We start from the raw sequence: 15967 nt of genomic DNA, 5'->3' as shown, positions 1-15967 counted from the left end.
CGACATCCTCGACTTCGATCCACGTTATTTCAAACAGACCCATAACGATGGCCTCAAAGTTTACATCGGCCTGGTACACTTGGGCTTTCCTGAGTATCCGGGAAACCAGCGTCTCCATGAATACCCGAACTGACTCCTTCTTCATTTCGTCGGTGTATTCCACGCTTTCGACCAACGTCTCAATTGGTGAAAGAGGCTCAGGCTCAGGGTCTATTTCATACAATACTGAGCCAGGAAATGCTGCATCTACGACCTTCTCCATGCAATGGCCCACAGATGAGAAGAACCGGCAGGTGCTGTTGCGCTTTCTGGGTGGTGTGAGCAGGTGATCTTTGACAGAGGAGGCAATGCATTTCCCAATTGCTGGTTCCAATAATGTAATGGACTCCAGCACCAATACTGCACTGCCCCACTTCTTACAAAGCTCATGGAAAATGGCCTTGTCAAGTTTTTCAAATGTTTTTGGGGTGGGACTAAACTCGATGTCCTGGACTTCGATCCATGTTATTTCAAACAGACCCATAACGATGGCCTCAAAGTTTACATTGGCCTGGTACACTTGTGCTTTCCTGACTATCCGGGAAACCAGCGTCTCCATGAGATCCCAAACTGACGCTTTGTTTTGTTGTTGGTCGTTGCTCGCAAAGCTCTCGACCGGAGTCTCAGTTGATGACTCAAAGTCGAAAAAAGTCCAAGAATCAGAATCAGTATAAACCAATTCAGTATAAACCAATCCTGGTCCAGGAATTGCTGGTAACATGTTCCTGAAGTTATAGAGTGACGCCTGAGATGGTGGAAGAGGCTCAGGGTCTATTTCGTCAAATACCGCGCCAGGAATTGCCGCAGCTCTGTTGTTCTTGAAGGTGTCGCCCGGCGACTCAGTCGGTGAAAAAGGCTCGGGATCCCTTATGTCCAATTCTGATTCATCAAATGAAGAATAATCTTCCATCATGTATGTGTCCATCTTAATATCCATCTCTTTCAGGAAAGTCAATATTTTGTTCAGTGCCTCAGCGTACGTCTTTGCAAGTGACAGATGGCAAGATGATCTTCCTGTTATCATTTCTGGGGTCACCTCAGGTCCAATCCCATGTGTGAGGTGTCTGGCGAGGTAATCCTTAACTTCCTTTGTAATTGTACATCTAACATTGTTTGTGCAATATTTAGTCTGGACCGGATGTTGATCTATGTAGGACACTACTTTAACATCATCGTTAACGCTCATTTCCTTTCCTGTTGGAAATACCAGCTCATAACTCTTCTGGTCCTGAATGACCAGCCAAAGAAATGTTTTCGCTAGAGTTTTAAGCTCCCGAGAGATGTCTTGTTTGATCATCTGACGCTCGACACCTGTCATCCTCTGGATGTTACCAATCATCATGTCAATGATCATTTCAAGGACAATCTTAATATTTTCAACCTTCCATGCCATGCGGTCTGAGAACGGATCTTTGTTTCTCAGAGGTCCAGCGATCAGTTCAGGGATAATTCCTTCGGTCTCATTATCCATTATCCACAGCCATTCTGTCATCATCTCCCCAAAAGCAACACACTTCTTGATTAAATCGGAATACATTTCGATCTCGGGGGAAATCTCTGTTGATTTTTGGCTTTCCATTGTGTTATTTTCTGTGTTGATCTGGTCTGTTACCTTTGAAAATGGCTGCACCTTAAAACTCATTGGTAAACTACTAGTATTTAACTGTTCAGGTAAGTCTCCAGTAAATTAATATAAGTATATGTAAATATATAAATCAGTTTGAAGGATCAGAGGGACATCTGGCTGTGGGCGTGGCCGCCTGACTGTTCAAAGGGAAACAGTGCGCATGCGTAAAAAAAAAAAAAAAAGAACACGTCAGGTGGCGCCGACTCGGAAGCACCGGCCCGATACCGGAAGTTGACTTTACGCGATTTATATGATTGTTAAATACTTTAGTTTATGCGATTGTAATGCATTTTATTTTCTGTAATTTGGGGTACTTTGTGTAAAACGACCTTTGTTTTCCTCATAATGATAAACACGCCTTTTGTTGTTGTCACGTGACCCGGAAGTGTAAGCGGAGGTCAAAAAGACGAGCGTAATGTCGCGTGAAACGGCGGATTTAACGCTCCCGTCTGTTACCAGGCGAACACGTTAAAATACATTAAGTTAACTTATTATGTTCTGTTATACTTATATACTTATGGACAGAATACGTGTTTCCTTGTTGTTTGTGCATGAAGCTGTTTTGTGTCTTCTAGTTCTGAGAGGACGATAATAAATGTGACACATCAGTAAGAAGCGTGGACTCATCATGACACAAACAATACTTATTTCACTGACAACAATAAAGCCTATCAAGCTCACATTGTTTAATAATACATATTATATGGTGGTATTGCTATGTTATGTCCAGAATGAAATATTAAGTAAAAACCAAATTAAAGCCAAATACAGAAAGGTACATCTCATGTTCATATTTATTAGTTTTTTTCCACAACACCGGTATTAAAAGGATGAACACTGTTGCAATTTTGCCAACAAATAATAACAATGAAATTCAGTGGCCTTGAGTTTGCATTTTAGCTGTTTTTGCAACCCTAAAAAAGGTTAAATAAGACCAAAATGCCACAGTGCATTTTCATGAGCTTATTGCACAATGTCACAACATGTTTGGTCATGGAAATTTGGTTTAAAGTCACGGAAATCCAGTGGTCAAAATGTGTATGAACCCTGTTTTATTATGAACAGATTTTCTGGGAATAAATCGTCTTCGTGGTTTAAGAAGTCATAATAGAACTAAAGAGGATATTTTACGCAGAGATCAACGTCTAAGTTCTTAGTTTATTTTTCATATTTCGGGAAACGAGGAACACTTCGTCCGCTCCTCACATCTTCAAAGAGTTTGACGGTTTAGACTTCATTTTAGGGGGTTAAGCTTTGAATTATTCACGGTCCATATTGAGCCGAGAAGCCGATGGTGTGTGTGACATTAAGGGTCCTCACAAGGGTGCAAGGCAAACACTTGTGTGTTCTGTTAAAAAAAAAAGGGGGAGATTGGTCCCCACTTCCTGTTGTGGGTCGGTCAAAGGCTTCCCTCAGGAGGAGAGAGCTTTCTCACGCTGGAGAGAACAACCACACACACCAACGGATGCTGGACACGTAAACATAAGACGGATTATCGTCGCCGACGTGTCTGTCGGGCCTTCAGCGAGTCGACGAGACCAGAACCGGGCCTCGCAGAACCGGGTGTGTTTATTAACTCATCACTATTCTAATCTCCAGCTCGCCTCCCTCACCGCGGGTCGCCCTGTGACGCCGGGTCACAAGTGCTGCACTTCCTCCCGCCGGTCGACGCTGAAGGTCAACGGTCAAGGTTGAACAGCTGTCTGATTTTTCTTCATTGTGTGTGTGTGTGTGTGTGTGTGTGTGTGTGTGTGTGTGTGTGTGTGTGTGTGTGTGTGTGTGTGTGCAGAGACAGAGGAAGAGAGGGTGAGTGGGAGTATTTGTTAGACCATGAGGGACATTGCTGGTTATCGGTGGTCAACTTCTTCCCTTGAGGGTTTCTTGGGAAACACTGGTGGATGGGAATCTCCTCACGCTGCTGCACACACACACACACACACACACACACACACACACACACATACACACACACACACACACACACATACACACACACACACACACACACACGGTGGAGGATTTTTACACTTGTCGTGTTTCCATTCACATAGTTTTATTTCCCACGCCACGTTCGGCCCGGGACGGCATGGAAACATGGCCGCCGCCAGCTGACATGAAAGAGCAATTAATCTGTTACCGGGTAGATTACAGACATGCGTAGAGTTCATAGCGTTGCAGTGTATATTCACTCCAAACATGTTGATGGAAACACAACTAATTCACATTTTCTGCCAACAAAAAAGAAAACGTTTAATTAAACTTGACTTGACATTTGAATGGAAGCACAGCTGTTGACTTATGATCATTTCCTGGAGACTTACCTGAACCGTAACCTAAACATAAACCTAAAATAAGGAAAGCACAAATTAAAAGGGAATACAATCCAGAGTAAAAGGACACTTTCCACCTCTGGAAACCACCAACACCCTAAACACACTATTTTATATCACAGTTTTCTTCGTTAGAACATTAATTAATGTGTTTGAAAAGTGATGAAAGCATTTATTTGTAACTAAACCAACTCCCAAACTTCTATTTTGAGACAAAACCAAGAGCAGGGACTCCTGGTGTGGCTTTGATTAAAATACAATTATGACAAAATTAGATCGACATATTTTCAAGGGCAGATTCCACAGTTTGAATGATGTTAAAAAAGTATGTTTCTGCTCTATCAAAGGTTTCTCTCTTCAGGTGCTGAGGGGAACAGCGCCCACTTCCGGTTCCGTGCTGTAACACAATCACATTTCAAAATAAAATGCAGCGCAGGTGGAACGAGACTGAAGAGGCTCAATAGATGTGATTTGTTTCAGGTTATTTAATATTTACAGCCATGTTTCTGAACTAATTAACCTTTCATATGTCATGTTTTATTCTAATAAACCCACACAGTAATAATATCATAAGCCTGAAGCCTTTTCTCTCAGTGAAGGCGCACTAGTTGTTATATTACATAATAAAAACACACTCCTTTTGCAGTGATTGCGAGCTTAAAAACTGCACCGTTGACTGCAGACTCATCTCCGTTATGCTTATTCGGCTTTCATTTGACCTACATCTCCCCATGTGGAAGCCGTGCATAATGAGACTTTTCAGAGGAGAATAGCCAGCCATCGTGTGTGTGTGTGTGTGTGTGTGTGTGTGTGTGTGTGTGTGTGTGTGTGTGTGTGTGTGTGTGTGTGTGTGTGTGTAACACATAATACTGAGCGGAGGCGACAGTATATGTCATGTGTGTGTATTTCCTGTCCCCTTCAGTGTAAACTGATATGATAAGACGTCGCGCGCTCGGGAATTAAGATCCGGGGAAGAGACGCTTTGACCCCCCAAAACCTGCGTCAGAGGCCGGTAAGTGTTCGGCGAAGGCTTTCTCTATTTCATCCCGCTGTCCTTCCACAAGCAGAGGTCTCCATCCGCGTGGTGTCACGCGACGTCTTCGGCTTGCAGAGGCTCTTGCGCGTGCCCGCAGTGGTAGAAGACGTATTGCGCGTGCCAGGCTCCATTGGACAGTCTAACAGTTTAAAGTCAGGCTGCCTCTCAACCCTAATATACGCATTTTAAATACAAGTTAACACAATGTCTGAGTTGTTGGAAGAGAGGTCTACATTTCGGCGTCCATATAATCTCCTAAAAAGCAGGACGTGAGTGTTGTTCCCGCTGCATTCATTCCCTTCTCTTTATGGAGTGGCGTACTTTTGGAGGAAGGGGGCTGAGAGGGTTACAGCCGGGACAGTTCACAAAGTTCAAAGTGTGGATAGATGAATCCACCTACATGTGTTTTATTCATGCCGAATATATGACATAATGACTGAGGTGATAAAACTCACTAAACGTCCCTTCTACCATGTGTATATCTGACAATACGCGTGAATACGTTAAACGATGTGATTCTGAATGGAGGTCTGGTTCCTCTTGGGGGATGAATGAATGAATCAAGCATCACTTTGGAGGTTCTCCTGCACGATACGTGAAAGACACATTGCTTCATTACAGCTGCGCCGATGTGCACGAGTCTCTTCATGCTGCTCGTGCATGAGATGCTCCTATTAAAATGAATAAGTGGCATTGCAGTCCACATCAAAGGCTTTGTCTCCAGTCTCTCCAACAGCTGTAATGCAAACAAAGCGGGTTCCACGTCTCTCAGCAAGGGGCCAGTTAGGTTGTGGTGAAATAACCGCGTGCGTGCAATCAGGTAATAGATCTGAGGCTGTGAGTAATTCAATAAAATGTATTTTTTGGACAGACAGCCGTCAGAGGTCAATCTGTACACATCCTCCTCTGTCCCGGGATGGGGAAGACAATTAGTGTCACTGTGAAGAACAAAGACCCTGTAAGTCCATAATGCCTTAGCATCTCATATTTATGACTTAGTTTATCATATTTATGACTTAATATCTCATAATAAGGACGTAGTATCTCATAATTATCACTTAATTTATCATATTAATGACTTAGCGGCTCATAATTATGACTTAACATCTCATTATAATTTAGTTTATCATATGTATGACTTAGTATCTCATGATTATGACTTAGTATCTCATAATTATCACTTTGTTTGTCATATTTATGACTTGGCAGGTCATAATAAGGACTTACCATCCCATAATTATGACTTACTCTCTCATACATTTATGATTGACTAAATGATGACATACTAGATTATTATTATTGCAAGAACACTTGCATTCCATCAGTATTTTTCAGATGATATAAACTCCATAACGGCTCTAATGGCTGCTGTTCATATTCTGGTCCAGTTGTCCGGTCAGGACCCGTAGTGAACCCCTCCCACCTAAACTGGTTCAGGTCGGTAACCTGAGAGGAGGGAACGTCCCATCAAGTCTGCTGCAGTTAAGCAAACCTGTACCGGAAGTTTGGAAGTTTAGACCTTCAAAATAAAAGGATTTTCTCGAGGAGATACTGAATTTGAGCGCACTCTTTGGACAAATCAACATTTATGAACATACAAGCAAAAAGGAGCAAAATCTAAACAAACATTTAATTTTATCATATATAGATAATTGATATTTGGTGAATTTAAGTGAAAGTGAGAGTTAAACCAAATCCAAATATTGTATATTAGTGTTAAAACACAGCTCAATATAAACCTAAATAATGGAATTCAAAATGATGTCATGAACAACAAGGAGAACCCAAGGACATGAAATAATGCATGAGGTTACCCGGGATGTGCAAAATGTGTGCAAACAGCATCACAAAGTGCCCTGACCCGCAGGTCTCCTAAAGCGTAATCAGTTAATGGTAGTATTGATTACTTGAAAAGGAAATTGCTTCAAGAGAACTCTCAATGCCTTTTTTGTTGAGTGGTCAAAACTCACTTTTAATATCTTTAATATTTCATTTGCTATAATGCTTCCATGGCTAATACAGTTGACAATAATACACTTGCTTTTAGACCTATTTATACTGCAGCTCACTGCTTTGCTTGCTAGTGGGTTTATTTTATATGTATAAATATCAAATATAATAGTGTTTGAATCCATAATAATTATTGTGTTTTATTCCTCATATGTGATGCAAAATTTAATTAGTTGGAGTCATTATACATAGATTTTTATTTTGTGTTTTATTCATATTTTATTTTGAAGGTTCCCACCGGAAGCCGCGTGTGTGTGTGTGTGTGTAACTTGACAGCGTTGGCAGACACGGGCAGCAGTAACATGCGGAGCAGCTGACGCCGCGCGGGGGCTAAAAATAATCGACTTTTTACACTTTAACTCCCTCTGTATTTTCTTCCTTTTCTCCGTTTGTGCTCTTTCTTTTTTAATTTATTTTCTTTTTTAATCCAGACATCCGGAATGAAACGTTGTCAGTGAGGATTATCACTTTTCTTCCAGGTAAGTGACTTTAAATGGAGCTCCATTGATTTTAGGGTAATGACGTAATTTAACGTAATTGCAGCTTTTTCTGCTGTGTTTGGTATTTTTAAAATGATGCAGTTTGATATTTACTAGATTTAAAGTGAACGCTTTCATTTTGCTGCTTGCTTTGAAAGTGAGCCAACAAATCACAGTTAAAGGGATATTCATACGGCAGAAAAATATATCATTATAATTAATAATAGGCAAAGCAAAGGGCAGAAATACTCTGGAAAATATTGTGTTTTCTTATTGTGGACAACAGCAGCTTGAATTCTGACCGTCTTAGTGGATGCTGATGCTTTTAAAGTTGGACAAAACAAATAAAAACTTCTAGATAAATATCTCAAACCACCTCTGCACCATTTATTTATTCCCCCAGTAAAAGTCTGCAAACCCAGTTTGTACGAAACAGTTGCACTTTCTTCACAATTGGCAGCGAAATGCCTGAAACAAAGATGGCCGCCGGGCGCAGCAGTTGGCGGCGGCGGCCATCGGCGGCCATCTTTGTCTTTGCGTTTGAAATGGGGACAAACAGTTAGCGGGTGTAAATTCAAAGTATTCTGTTATACTGTATGTTTAAATAAATGTTTGAAGATGGCAACAAACAAAGGTTTTTAAAAAACAAACATTCATAAATGTCCCACTTTTATAAGTAATTATTATTTATTTTACATGTCAGGCACCCTGAGCCGGACGGTGCCCTGAAATAGCTCTCGTGCCAGACTCCTGGACGAGTGTGTGTGCGTGTGGGTGAGTCTGTGTGTGTGTGTGTGTGTGTGTGTGTGTGTGTGTGTGTGTGTGACACGCCACCAAAATGTCTGACCTGGACGCCAAAGTTCAAACTAAAGCGCCGCCGGTGACACGAAACACACGATTACATAACGCACAACACAGTTCATGCTCACACATTTTTGGGTCGTTTCAGAAGCCTTCTAGATTTAGTTTGCGATGTTTATTTTGGACTTCTCCGCAGGGCGACTCCAGGGCGACTCCAGGGCGACTCCAGGGCGACTCCAGGGCGACTCCAGGGCGACTCCAAGGCGACTCCAGGGCGACTCCAGGGCGACTCCAGGGCGACTCCAAGGCGACTCCAGGGCGACTCCAGGGCGACTCCAGGGCGACTCCAGGGCGGTGGCATGGCCTTGTCGTTCTGCGGCGACAACCAGACGGTCAACTCCTACAGCGTGAAGGGCGGCGTGCTGAACAATGGCTGCTTCGTGGACGCGCTCAACCTGGTTCCTCACGTCTTCCTGCTCTTCATCACCTTCCCCATCCTCTTCATCGGTAGGTTATGGAGATTGGCACACACACACACACACACACACACACACATACACAACCACACACACGCGCACACAACCACACAACCACAACCACACACACACACACAGAAACAACCACAACCACACGCATGCACACGCAATCACATACACACACACACACACAACCACACACACACGCACACACAACCACACACACACACACAACCACACACACACAAACAACCACAACCACACGGACGCACACGCAACCACACAAACACGCACAAACACACACACACACACACACACACAACCACGGCCACACAAACACAAACAGGCACACACACACACACACTCGCACGCACACACACACTCACACACACACATGTACGCACACACACACACACACTCACACACACACACATGTACGCACACACACACACACACACACACACACACACACACACACACACACACACACACACACACACTCATATATAAATACATCTGCTACCTTTATCTATCTAACGATGACGTGGTTCACTACTTGATTGGGTCTTACTCTTAGCGGTCACGACGTGGGCTTCCCTGATTGGTCGCGGCACCGATCACATGACCCGTTAATAGGAAGAAAAACAACTACCAGGGATTCCTTTCAACATGGCCGACGAATGTGAAGCGGTACTTCTTTGTTGTCGATATAGAAGCGGTTACATTCTGCACTACTGCTGTGCGTTAGCGGTCATGTGATGACGGAGCTCTCGGTCCCTTCGGTCCACACACCAGCTCCTTCCACGTTCCACATTTTACATTTACGTGCCCAACTTAAGGTCGTCTCTGCCCAGAGTTATTCTTGGTTCCCTGCTGCCCGGAAGAGTCCGTCCCCGAGGACTCAGAGACGCTCGTCTGGTTTCAGGAAGGACCAGTGGAGGTCTTGTGGGGTCAGACGAATATGATAATAAGACGAAAACAGGAGATAAACGTTTTATTTTTACGCTTTATTGTTTGGACTTCCAGATGTTGAAGGTGTTGAGAACATGCCCCCTGAACTTTCCCTCATCTTTTGTGCAAAATGAGGAATGTAAATGTTATTTCACTGAATTATATTTAATCAACTTGTTCCTCTTGTCTTCTGCTCATCTCCCTTTCATTTGTTTCTTCTCAGCCAACAAAAAGCTGATAAAAAGATCTCAGTTGAATCTTTAAATATGAGTTGCATAGCTACTACATAGCTAATAGATTCATAGATATTAGTTACATTGTTGCATAGTTACTACATAGTTACATAGTTATTAGTTACATTGTTGCATAGTTACTACATAGTTACTACATAGTTATTAGTTACATTGTTGCATAGTTACTACATAGTTAATAGCTACATAGTTATTAGTTACATTTTTACATAGTTACTACATAGCTACATAGTTATTAGTTACATTGTTGCATAGCTACTACATAGCTAATAGATACATAGTTATTAGTTACATTGTTGCATAGTTACTACATAGTTACATAGTTATTAGTTACATTGTTGAATAGTTACTACATAGCTAATAGATACATTTTTATTAGTTACATTGTTGCATAGCTACTACATAGCTAATAGATACATAGTTATTAGTTACATTGTTGCATAGTTACTACATAGCTAATAGATGCATTTTTATTAGTTACATTGTTGCATAGTTACTACATAGTTATTAGTTACATTGTTGCATAGTTACTACATAGTTATTAGTTACATTGTTGCATAGTTACTACATAGTTATTAGTTACTTTGTTGCATAGTTAGTACATAGCTAAAAGCTACATAGTTATTAGTTACATTGTTGCATAGTTACATATCTAATAGCTAGTTATTAGTTACATTGTTGCATAGTTACTACATAGCTAATAGCTAGTTATTAGCTACATTGTTACATAGTTACTACATAGCTAATAGCTAGTTATTAGTTACATTGTTACATAGCCACTACATAGCTAATAGCTACATAGTTATTATTTACATTGTTACATAGCCACTACATAGCTAATAGCTACATAGTTATTATTTACATTGTTACATAGTTACTACATAGCTAATAGCTAGTTATTAGTTACATTGTTACATAGTTACTACATAGCTAATAGCTAGTTATTAGTTACATTGTTACATAGCCACTACATAGCTAATAGCTACATAGTTATTATTTACATTGTTACATAGCCACTACATAGCTAATAGCTACATAGTTATTAGTTACATTGTTGCATAGTTACTACATAGCTAATAGCTACACAGTTATTATTATATTATTATGTGCTACAATAATCTGCGCTTAGTGATATTAACTCCCTCTCTCTCTCACACATTTAAAGTCACTTTCGTGAACATTAAGCAGCTTTAAAAAGCCGTTAAGATGGAATTAGAGCAACAGTCCACGTGATCTCGTTCAGAATATACTTCCTTCCTGTTTGACCTTTTTTCCTCGTGAACATCTGTTTCTCTTGCTGTTGAACGAGCGTCACGTCCTCATTCTTCATCGTGATTTATATCACGCAACAGCACGTTATCTGATAATTCAATAAATAAGCCATCCACGTGAAATAAGCACACGCTAAAGCCTGTTTTTGTAGATAAAGATTAAAAACATAAATACATATTACCAGCTGTACACTTGATCTGATAACACACAAATGGGAATTCATTATTAATTATTATTATTATTAATCATTGTGCTTGTCATTATCAATTTAGACGACGTGATTGTGATTCTCGATATTTGATTTCATCACGATTCGATACCGTTGGTGATGAATTATCATACTAAATTATCGCCAAGGCCCATGTTAATATTAATTAATAACCCTGTATGTTCTGAAGACAACATGTGAAAGAGGAAGAGGTGGGAAGGAAGGAAGGGGGGAAGTTAGGAAAGGAAAGAAGGAAGGAAAATGGGAAGAAGAATAAAGTAGGAATTACACTGATATCGAAAGGAAGGGAGGAAATGCATGAAGTAACAGAAAAATAAATATTATATGTCATATTTATTTGATTTATTTGTGTACATTTACGTGTGTGTGTGTGTGTGTGTGTGTGTGTGTGTGTATGCGTGTGTGTGTGTGTGTTTATGGGAATAGTTCTGAGCAGAAGCCTTCAGCCGGTTCCCCGAGGACTCACTAATTGCTGCTTTCTGTTTCTGTAGTCTCCGTCCCCGGAGCCTCCAAAATGGCTGCGGTCCATTTAGTTAAGAGCAAAAACAAACCTCATGAAGATAAACAATCGATACAAATAAAACTCTGTGGTTCGGGGCTCCCAGAGTTAAACTGACACACAAACCTTCATGATGTGTATTTGTGGAGCATCAGTATTGTTTTAAAGCTGTAAGGACTGTTCATGTAGTGTTGATTCTGGCGCCCCCTGTGGATGGAAGTGGTATTGTCTCTGAGCACCAGGGTCCCTACCTGATCTCTGCTGGAGTCTGAGCTGAAGGAGGTTGTGCACCTGCATGATGTCATCTGGTTTCACCAGAATCTGACCCGGTGGCTCCGATGAGGAGCTTTGAGAAGAACTCTCTAGAACCAGACCATCTTCTCTCTGGTGGTCTGGTTACTGATGGAGGTCCATAGAGGACCAGGACTAGACTGAGGCCTCTAGAGGACCACGACTAGATTGAGGTCTATAGGGGACCAGGACTACACTGAGGTCTATAGAGGACCAGGACTACACTGAAGCCTCTAGAGGACCAGGACTAGATTGAGGTCTATAGGGGACCAGGACTACACTGAGGTCTTTAGAGGACCAGGACTAGATTGAGGTCTATAGGGGACCAGGACTACACTGAGGTCTATAGAGGACCAGGACTACACTGAGGTCTATAGAGGACCAGGACTAGACTGAGGTCTATAGAGAACCAGGACTAGAGTGAGGTCTATAGAGGGCCAGGACTACACTGAGGTCTATAGAGGGCCAGGACTAGACTGAGGTCTATAGAGGACCAGGACTACACTGAAGCCTCTAGAGGACCAGGACTAGATTGAGGTCTATAGGGGACCAGGACTACACTGAGGTCTATAGAGGACCAGGACTACACTGAAGCCTCTAGAGGACCAGGACTAGATTGAGGTCTATAGGGGACCAGGACTACACTGAGGTCTTTAGAGGACCAGGACTAGACTGAGGTCTATAGAGGACCAGGACTAGACTGAGGTCTATAGAGGACCAGGACTAGACTGAGGTCTATAGAGGACCAGGACTAGACTGAGTTCTATAGAGGGCCAGTTCTACACTGAGGTCTATAGAGGACCAGGACTAGAGTGAGGTATCTAGAGAACCAGGACTACACTGAGGTCTATAGAGGGCCAGGACTACACTGAAATCTATAGAGGACCAGGACTACACTGAGGTCTATAGAGGACCAGGATTAGACTGAGGTCTATAGAGAACCAGGACTAGAGTGAGGTCTATAGAGGGCCAGGACTACACTGAGGTCTATAGAGGGCCAGGACTAGACTGAGACTGGTTCAAGACCAGATAAAAGTTCACCTTTTTGTTGGTTTCAACTTGTCAAATGTGAGAATTTGCTGTGTTCCACATCTCCTTTCATTGGTCTTCTTTTCCCTCACGTTGAGTTTAGATTCATCATCTCTCTCTCTCTCTCTCTCTCTCTCTCTCTCTCTCTCTCTCTACCCGTCAGGTTGGGGCAGTCAGAGCTCCAAGGTTCAGATCCACCACAACACATGGCTTCACTTCCCCGGCCACAACATGAGATGGATCCTCACCTTCTCGCTGCTGTTCGTCCACGTCTGCGAGTTCGCAGAGGGCGTCGTCTCCAACAAGTGAGACACGGTTTTCTTTTATTGTTATTAGCAAAATAGTCATTTTAATTTGTTTAGTTACATTCTGTGTTTGCCTCCCGCTGTAGGATGATGAGTACCAACCACCTCCATCTCTTCATGCCGGCCTTCATGGGTTTCATAGCAGCCACAACATCCGTGGTTTACTACCACAACATAGAGACGTCCAACTTCCCCAAACTGCTGCTTGGTAAGACTCAACACTTTAGGGGCATCTAATTTTTTTGTGTTTTTTAATAATAACATTGTTGGACTCTTGATGGGGAGTTTTGAAAAAATCGGCTATCATTTTTAAATACCTTTCTACGTTACCCACAATGCAATGGGCCACCGACAGAGAGATTAAAAGTGTGATATGCCTTCGAACAGACTGGTCACACTGAGGTTGGAGTCCAAGATCAATTTAACAGAATTCTTATACTGGACATGAATCATGGGAAGAAAAGTTTGCAGGACTGCAGAATTTCTTCAACTTCTCTGAGGGAAACGTAAAAGCTTTGCACCCTCCCGTCACATGGACGTGGGGGTGGGACATACACGGGTGTCATCTTTATGTCCAGTCATGGATGAACTTAGGTCCGAACCCAAATGGTCAGCTATCCACAGGTAGTCAGGCATAAGTCCATATATGGACACGAGTTGACCCGACTGGGCCAAGCGGATAAACAGAAATTAAGCATGCAGGACGGTCAACCAGAACACTTGTTCAATCAGAGTGTGTCCACATCTGTGAATCCCAGTACAAAGAAACTAATACAAAGTAGTACACTAGTAGTACTAGTACAAAGAAACTAATCAAGACAAAAACAGTTGTGCATTTTTTTTAATTTGCAGTTATTATTTGCCGTTACAAAAACAATACTCAGGGCAGATAAAATGGCCGACGTCTTAACATTCAACATCAGAAAGACATTGTCCATTGACTTTGACTGAGTTTGAGCACCAAGCGTCAACGATGTAGACACAAAGTCCACCTCCTCCGTGCTGGTATTCACATATGCGATTGATTTTCAAAATAATCAACACATTAGCATCATGCAAAATGTATTTTTACATGCAAAATGGTGTCTCTCATCACAAGAAAAAGCAGCAATGAAACTGTGCGCCAACATGACGCCACATCACGTTTCTATTCCCGCGCAGTCCTGTTCGTCTACTGGGTGTTGGCCTTTGTCACAAAGTCCATCAAGCTGTGGAAGTTTGCGCAGTACAACGTTGGACCTCAGCACCTGAGGTTCTGCATCACGGCCCTGTTGGTGTTGCTGTATGGACTGCTGATGGCCGTGGAGATCAACGTCATCAGAGTCAGGGTGAGTAACCACAAGTCATCCAAATTCAGTGAATACATAACCTTTAATGTGTTTAACGCTTTAAAAAACACCTATTTTTTAGGCCATTTCCTCGGAAATTGCATTGCATTGCTTGTATTAATTTTGTCCCTTTTTCCCCCCCGTAGAAATATGTGTTCTTCGCCAACCCCCAAAAGGTGAAACCTCCAGAAGATTTGCAGGATTTGGGGGTTCGCTTTCTGCAGCCGTTTGTCAACCTGCTGTCCAAGGTAGACCGAAGCCCACTTATTGATATTGACGATCAGGATAGTCTGAAAAAACAAGGAAAAATTTACCCAATTCAACTTTTTAGGCCACAAGTAACAAGTTAGAAGTGTCTGTTAATGTTCAGGTCTCATCATCAATATCGGCAACAGCAGCAAAATCCTTGGCAGTGGAGTAAATGATGAATTCCATATTTTTAGGCAACATATTGGTGGATGAATCCTCTCATCATGGGAGCCCATAAGAGGCCCATCGAGCTGAAGAAGATCGGCAAGCTGCCCATCGCCATGCGGGCCCTCACCAACTACCTCCAGCTCAAAGACGCCTACGAGGATCAGAGGGTGAGCGGATGGACCCCCTGAACCTGATCTACCCCTAATGCATTGTGGTTTTCCTGCAGTAATAACCCATTTGATTTCTCTCGCTCCACGCAGACACCCGAGGATCCAAACCGCGCCCCGTCGATCTGGCGCTCCATGTACCGAGCGTTCGGCCGTCCCATCCTGCTCAGCAGCACCTTACGCTACCTGGCCGACCTGCTGGGCTTCGCCGGGCCGCTCTGCATCTCCGGCATCGTGAAGTACCAGGGGACCAACACCAGTACCTCAACGGCCGGCGTAAGTGCGAGCCTAATGTTGATATTATGATATTGTCATTATGTCTTGGTCTTGTCTCGGTCTGGATGCACTCTGGTCTTGGTCTCAACTTGGTCTCAACCCCTCAAAGTGTTGGTCTGACACTCTTGTCTTGGCCTCAACCCCTCAAAGTCTT

The 15967-nt window shown here is 42.5% G+C and overlaps 1 protein-coding gene across 1 annotated transcript in view; it reads left to right on the top strand.

Annotated features, from left to right (window-relative positions):
* Positions 1 to 8681: 8681 nt before the first annotated feature.
* abcc9 (ATP-binding cassette, sub-family C (CFTR/MRP), member 9) overlaps positions 8682 to 15967 on the top strand; it is a gene marked incomplete at both ends in the record, with an annotated part of 48605 nt that continues 41319 nt past the window's right edge. The window contains 8 exon segments of the mRNA XM_079236156.1: positions 8682 to 8829; positions 13484 to 13625; positions 13712 to 13833; positions 14787 to 14953; positions 15100 to 15201; positions 15397 to 15543; positions 15545 to 15577; positions 15580 to 15813. Coding sequence (XP_079092282.1) covers positions 8682 to 8829; positions 13484 to 13625; positions 13712 to 13833; positions 14787 to 14953; positions 15100 to 15201; positions 15397 to 15543; positions 15545 to 15577; positions 15580 to 15813 — 1095 coding nt within the window.

The sequence above is a fragment of the Taurulus bubalis genome, assembly GCF_910589615.1.
Source record: "Taurulus bubalis genome assembly, chromosome: 20".
NCBI lineage: Eukaryota > Metazoa > Chordata > Actinopteri > Perciformes > Cottidae > Taurulus > Taurulus bubalis.
This window is presented reverse-complemented; position numbering and strand designations above follow the sequence as displayed.